This window comes from Gymnoscopelus microlampas (assembly GCF_963454915.1).
Source record: "Gymnoscopelus microlampas genome assembly, chromosome: 7".
Classification (NCBI taxonomy): Eukaryota; Metazoa; Chordata; class Actinopteri; order Myctophiformes; family Myctophidae; genus Gymnoscopelus; species Gymnoscopelus microlampas.
Window position 1 is genome coordinate 45,261,247 of NC_139944.1, and position 7,500 is coordinate 45,268,746.

The 7,500-nt window shown below is 39.7% G+C and overlaps 1 protein-coding gene across 4 annotated transcripts in view; it reads left to right on the forward strand.

Moving 5' to 3' along the window:
- The first annotated feature begins 560 nt into the window (after window positions 1-560).
- The window catches only part of slc6a11a (solute carrier family 6 member 11a), a 15,226-nt gene continuing 8,286 nt past the window's right edge, over window positions 561-7,500 (forward strand). For 2 of the 4 annotated variants that reach the window (XR_014601137.1, XM_084062294.1), the window contains exons 1-4: window positions 565-790; window positions 1,260-1,435; window positions 3,917-4,051; window positions 4,369-4,509. Coding sequence is in view for 1 of the 4 variants with exons in the window: in XM_084062294.1 (XP_083918420.1) it covers window positions 783-790; window positions 1,260-1,435; window positions 3,917-4,051; window positions 4,369-4,509 (460 nt within the window). In the remaining 3 variants the exon portion in view is untranslated. Of the gene's footprint in view, window positions 791-1,259; window positions 1,436-3,916; window positions 4,052-4,368; window positions 4,510-7,500 lie in introns of all 4 variants that reach the window. The other 2 variants (XR_014601135.1, XR_014601136.1) reach the window with 2 other exon arrangements.

Here is a 7,500-nt window from a genome sequence, read left to right on the forward strand (position 1 = left end):
TACCGAGGACAGGACGATATATTGATATTAAGTCAATATTGTGATATGAGACTTGGATTTTGGATACCGTATATCATGATATGGAATAAGTGTTATTTTTTCCTGGTTTTAAATGCTTCATTACAGTAAAGCGATATCATTTTCTGAACTGGACTGTTATTGCCATTTTATTATTTGCCTTTACCAACTAACCCTAACCCTAACCCTGACATTACTGATGATTATTTGGCAAAACTATCTCAAGGCGTAAATATGTTGTGTCACAATATAAATACTGAGGTATTTGGTCACAAATCTTTGCATGTTTGATGTTGTCCAGCAGAATAAGCCTTTGAAAAGACAGTACAAAATTATTGAATCCTGATTATTATTAACCATTTATAGACGGAATGGCAAGTTTCCTAATCACCAAATAACTGAACTAATTAAAAGCTCTGCCATGCCAGAGGAGGCTCAGCTGATTTGGTTTAGTTGTTAGCAACTGAGCCAATCTCACCCCAAGCTGAAGCTCGTGCATCTCAGTGGAAAAATACAGCAAGGAAGTGATGTACCCTGGGGGCTTGTCATAAGCCAACCTGCCTGTCTTTTTAGTTAAAACATCATGAAGAGTGAAGGATTTAGGCATTTCTCAAAAAGAAGTGACAACAATGACTCTTTGTTTCTTACTCTGGTCCTGCTCATGACATCTTGCCTTTCTAAAGATCCTGTATAGTGCACGCTGGCTGAGAGGAATACTGATCAGTTAGTTGTTGTTGTTCAAGACAACAGGGGGATACTCTGTCATGGAAGGGTAAGTACCTGCACTATCATTAGATTTTGGAGAACAGTTATTGCTGTCATTCTTTAAAAAAAAAGTTTTAAAAAGTTGTCTTTATTCAAATTTATTCAGAGTTATTTTTTCTTTTTCCCCCTCCTTTTCTTTTTCTTATTGATAACAAATGTGTGAGAGAGACAAGATATCAACACACACATTTTTTTAACTGAACTTAAAAAGTTCATACATAATTGAAAAAAGAAAAAACACTTTTATACTAATAATGACATCCACAGTTGACCTTCCAGCCTTGATAAGGTTGTATGCTCAAGTTCAGCTGTACATAAATAGAGCTTAAAACACAGTCATAATAACCTGGGGGCATTTCTGGCTCGTTTTGTTCCGGCTGTTGTAGTCGAGGTACAACAGCATTCCATGCCAACTTTCATTCATACTGATATTTTATCCAGCCTGTCTCTGCCTGTCTCTTTGTGAACATGAAAAGGGAATATCCTAAAGGAAACAGCCATGGAGGATCGAGCCAGGAAAAGAAAGGACAGGTTCTACTGGACCGGGGCCAGTGGGCTAGCAAAGTGGAGTTTCTGCTCGCTGTGGCAGGAACCTTGGTCGGGCTGGGCAACTTGTGGAGGTTCCCGTATTTGTGTTACAAAAATGGAGGAGGTAGGAATCATTGATTTTGCATAATATGCATAATATACAAATATATATATATATACTGGTTGTAGTTTTCTTTTATAAACAAAAAGAAGGGGCTCACACACTGAAAGATGAAAACTCTAGAGGCTCTTTAGATTACAAATATTGTCCTTTACTTACAAAAGTGCAATAAGTGACAGGGTGTCATCATCATGTCACTGAACCTACATGACTCCCCTGGCACTATGATGTGTGATTATGTAATCTTCTGCCAAGCCTTGCTTCCTTGCTTCCTTATCTTACATGTTCAGTAGAATGTATGTGACCTGGGATTCACCCATTCAACTGTATATGACTGCTTAACTGGCATGCCAGTGTCTTTCAACTTTTTTGTCCTTATTAACCTTGGTTTCAACTAAGAGGATCCACGTGCTGAAGATTGTACATAATTGAATGAGTTGCATTTCCATAAAATATATATATATGAGTGACATGGTGACACCATGTCATTTTTTGCACTTTTGTAAGTAAAGGACTATTTTTTTGCATCTAAAAGAGTGTCAGTTTTCATCTTTCAGTGTGCAAGCCCCTTCTTTTTGTTTACGGACTTTCATGCTGGCCTCTTGCACCTGTTTTCAGCCCTATAGTAAAGCATTGAGTTTAGAGCGCAAAACTCTCTACCTCTTTCACTTTGTAATTTTCTTTTAGCCATCTGTTCTGGGTTATTTCAACTTGTCAGATCATTGGTATTTCAAGTATGTGTTTGGTGAGTGAGAACCTAACCTTGAAAGGACAAAAGTTCAAAGGAAGCACTTTAGTATTTGTACAGAACATGGGTATACAGGTTTTTGATTGATTGATTGAATATTTTATTAGGCAAAAGAATGTAAAACAACACATTTACATTTAAAATACTTTGTCTAACAGGTCCGTTCATAAAAGTCCTTGCGGACTTGTTTCCAATGAGGGCCTTGGTATTCAATTCATAGACGGGTGGGGTTATACAGGTGTGGCAGCAGAATATTATCATTCTTTATTGCTGTTATTATTATTAGTCATATTATTATGAAAATGTGTAAGACATTCTGGTGTACATGCATCCCAAGAAAATGAATAATAAAAAATAATAATGGAAAAACATAAAATGTTTTTCTATTATTATTTGTATTATTCATTATTTTGAAGTTAGTCTCTGGAAATGTAGCAGCTACCAGAGTCGTATAGTTCTAACTAATTTATATCTTTAGAAGAAATATCATAGTAGGGGAGGAGGGGCACACACCATTGTTTTGCCTTAGTTACAGTACTTTTAATTGTTGACTTAAAAAATCAATATTCTGAGACTCTCAAAACAAGATTTCTTTAAATTCTAAGTAATCACTTTCAGTCAATGTCCAATGAATTTCTTAAGGCCATCTGATTGTTTTTACTTATTCTCAGTTTCAGTCCAGTCTACTATTTACCTAGGGCTGTGTTCGTCTTCTACAGTACCTTTCAGGCTATAGGTACACACTGTCCTGCACACCTCTTGGTCTTTAAACTGTAGGTGAACTGTCTTCCAAGAATGACTTGATTGACTAGTTTTCATCGAATGTTGTTTATTCTGGTGTTGGGCAAGTTACTCAAGGAGAGTTACTAGTTACTAACTTAGTTATTAGTTATTATTACTCCTTTAAGAAGTAATACAAGTACATTACTTATTACTTGGTATCAAGAGTAAGTAGTTGCAAAGTTATATTACTATATAACTTTAGACCTGCCCACAAATGCTTCAAATGTCACAGTTTGTTGCAGAAACGTGATTAGGTACTCATTAGGTACAAATGAGGTACTCATGAGTCATGATACATGTGACCATGGCTGTCAAACAGGGTTTTCATACTCCATACCATTTCCCTGTAATTGCCTTCAAAAATGTCTATTTCTTACAAAAAACGTCATATATCATGAACGCATGCTCCAATCATCCCCAAATTGAAACCGCATGTCTATTCAGCGCACCTCAACAGTGCACAAATGCAAACAGTTGCACCGCCTGAGTCTGTCGTACAAACCCCCCCCCCCCCATCCTCCCCCCACAGCTTCCTCGTGTCCTGACGGCTGCACCGCATGACCCACACACAGCACGTTTAAATGTTTTAATTATTCCCATTTGTTATGGAAAACATAAGTGTGTGGAAAGTGGAAATTGCTTGGACTGAAGCGTGGCGTTCAGTCCAAACACATTGGACTGATTTCTTTCTTCTCACACAGTCACATCACTTATACTTATATTTTATGACTAGAATGCCATTCGAATGTAATTATATATAATATATTGTACTAGCATCAAAATTATGACGCCGTAGGATTTCTATAGAAGTGGATAAGGGCATCATCTGATCTCCCTAGACGTTGAAACGTATTGATTTTGGTGACCCATTGCATTAACCGACAGGTGTGTGAATATGAGTGACAGAAAGCAGTCAGTGGATATGTTTTTCAACTGAGGTATGTGCTTCACAGGTGCATTTCTGATTCCATATGTCCTGTTCTTGCTCACCTGTGGAATTCCTATGTTCCTCCTTGAGACTACCATGGGGCAGTATACATCTCAGGGATGCATCACCTGTTGGAGACACTTCTGCCCCCTGTTTGAAGGTCAGTTCAGTAGAACTGGAAAAGGCTTAGCTGCTTGTTATCTGATTCTAACGTACAGTACATAGCTACCCTTTGGCTATTAAAAAATAGCAAATCTTTGAATATATATATATTTTTTTATAGCAAACATTTGTAACTCAAATCTTTGCTTCTGGGGTTGTCCCTGGAACAAAACATTTTGAGATGGGGGCGGCAAAAACATATCATAAACATAAAAAGTTTGAGAACCACTGGTGTAGGCAGGTACTGTTCTCTTCTCAGCTGAAGTCCAAATAAAAAGTTCATCCTGAGTCACCAGGTTACATCTGTCTCTTCAGGTATCGGCTATGCCACCCAGGTAGTGATTGCATACGCTGCAGTGTCCTACATCATCATCCAGGCCTGGGCTTTCTTCTACCTGTTCTATGCCTTCAGTGCAGAGGTTCCATGGGCCAGCTGCAGGAACGTCTGGAACACAGGTAAATAATATAACAAATAGACGTTGTTTAGTAAAAGGTAGTGGGACAGGGGTCATCAACATGTCCCTACACAAACAAATATGCCCGTGGCAAGACTTGTCTATATATGTCCGTGGTCCATTTTTGTTTTAGCAGGAAGAGATCAACAACAAGTAAAACTTGTTGAAAAAGGTTTTCACCATTGAAAAAGTGTCCAAAAATAACAATATGTAACTGTAATAACACTCCACAATCATAATCCGTGGAAACCCTTGATCCACAGCCTGGGGGTCCACAATCACGATCAGACCTCCAGTTTAGTTTTAGAAGTTTGCTCACCTCTCTGATCAAAGTTAGGAGCCCTTGCATGAAACTAGTTACTGCATTCCTTTCAATCCTGTCATGCCATTGCTTTATCCTTATCTAATCACTCATCTGTACAGTACGTACAGGCACATGATGGTTTTGAGTCTCATCTTGTTGTTGAGAGTGCATCGACATGCCTTACATCACAACTATGCAAGGTACCTAAGACTTTCTCATCATGATAGGAGATGTCTTCTCAAGATGTCACCGTAATGGAACCAAACCTCAACTATCGAAGTTCCTTACCAAACCAAAAAATTGTTTTGGTTTGGTAAGGCAGAACTGGTAGAACTTGATCTGGAGATGTCTTCTCAAGATGTCACCGTAATGGAACCAAACCACAACTATTGAAGTTCCTTACCAAACCAAAAGATAGTTTTGGTTTGTTAGGTAGAACTGGTATAACTTGATCTCCTCGATCCTGACCTCAAGTAACACTGTCCTCTGAAAAGCCAGCAATCTCTATAAGCACCATATGACCATCTGCACCTAAATGGCTCTTTGCGTGTAACGTGCGATGGAAGCACTAACTGTACTGATATGACCCAATTATTGAAATCCCAAATACGGAATAGACTTTCCCCATGCCACATTTAATGCCTGAAAGGTAAGGTAACCTCTTTTACCTGGCATGTCATTATAGGCTAAGTAAATAAATAAATAATTAGAACAATTTCTGAAACTTTTGAAAATACCCGATCAACAAGCTCTCAACATGTCATGATGTAATGTGTTGTGAGCTTGTAGATTCGCTTTTCTTTTTTTAAACATATTTTCTTTGTGGCTCAGTGGTAATGCGGAAATACCATCATAGTAAAATGTGTAGCACATTGGCTTAGACACTATGGCATATTAGGAGTTCATTATGTATTTCTGGTAAAATCATTGATCACTTATTTTGTATGTCCGTGGCAAAAAAATAGTGGGAACATACATTGTTTGATTTAATTATTTGTTGGCGCAAGCCTCTGATCCTCGTGGAAGTTTGTTCCAACTATTTGTGTGGCATAATAACTAAACAAACACTGTATTGTTTTAACTCTGGGAACAGACCGACCCTGGACAACCTGTTCATAATGTAAAAGCAAGTCAGAGATGTATTATTTGGGATTTCTTGTTTATTTAGTCAAGTGCCCCAGCACAGCAGATCATACACGACGGACGTTTCGGCCCGCAGGCCTTCCTCAGCGTGACGCTGAGGAAGGCCGTCGTTGAGTATGATCTGCTGCGCTGGGCACTTGATTAAATAAACAAGAACTCCTAAAAGGACCAAGTGAGTGCTGGTGATCCTTTCTAAGATATTATTTCTGCCAGAACTGTGCACCCGATACACGTGAACTGTGAACTATTCTTCTGATGAGTGCTCGCCTTTCATCTTTTTCATGTATTATTTTGGCCCTAAACCACTGAGTAGTTTAAAGATTAAATCATTTACATGACTCAATGGAAGCCAGTGCAGCTGAGAATTTGAGTTTTCTTGGTTCTAGTTATAACTCTAGCGGCTTTCTGCATTCTGAATGAGCTATTCTGTAGCTGTTTGATTAGATTTCTGGAGACCAGAGGGAAGACCATTACAGTAGTCTAATCTGCTGGAGATAAAGGCCTGTATACTGTATATTGTTAAACCTGAAGGGCTGAAACCCTATTGTTGTCCTCAAGGTTTTTCTTGTCTGTTTTCTATTTGTTTGGCCATGTCTCCATTTGCTGTGAGAAAGAACATGTGATAGATTCTTAGAAAGGATCACCAGTACTCACTTGATCCTTTTAGGATTTCTTGGTAAATGGTAAATGGTGCATTTATGTAGCGCTTTTATCCAAAGCGCTTTACAATGATTGTGCCATTCACCCATTCACACACACACATTCATACACCGATGGCGGAGGAAACCATGCAAGGCACCAACCTGCTCATCGGGAGCAATTAGGGGTTCAGCGTCTTGCTCAAGGACACTTCGACACTAACTCTGGGGGAGCGCCCCAGCCCGGGATCGAACTGGGAACCTTGCGGTTTCCAGTTCACTCTACCCAGCCACTCTACCCCTGAGCCACTGCTGCCCCAACCATTTATGCAGTTTATTTTTATTTTTACTCCGTTTGGTGCCCCCCCCCAAGGTTGGTGGCCTGTGCTTCAGCACCTTAAGCCCGTTGGATAAGCCACCACTGCTGATGATAGCAACCGTTGTCTGTTGACGGGTGACCCTTGTCCTCCGGACTTGTTTAAACAGTTGTGAGAATAAGGCCATATAGCCTAAGAGACTTCTTTCCTGTATCTCTGGGAACTAACCTTGAGTAAAGCATATTGAGAGGTAATTATGTTATCTGTGGGCCAACCGCTGTCTCCTTTAATGTCATGTCCAGGGCCAGGGCTCATCACCATGTCGGCTTGTGATGAACATAGCTTTCTTCACAAATGTGTTCATAAAGGTGTCTACTAACACCTCTCAATTTGTTCAAACCCAACTCCCATAGGAAACTTCACAGGAGCCAATCAAAGTTGGGGTACCCGGGGGGCCTGGGCAAAAACGGCTGCTTTTCAGGGGGCCTATCAATCAAATTGAGGTGGCCGTAATTGTGACTTCAAATAGAAAGATATCTCCCGACGACCTTTGCTGTGTGTCATCCCCCCCCCCCCCCATCTCTCTCCCC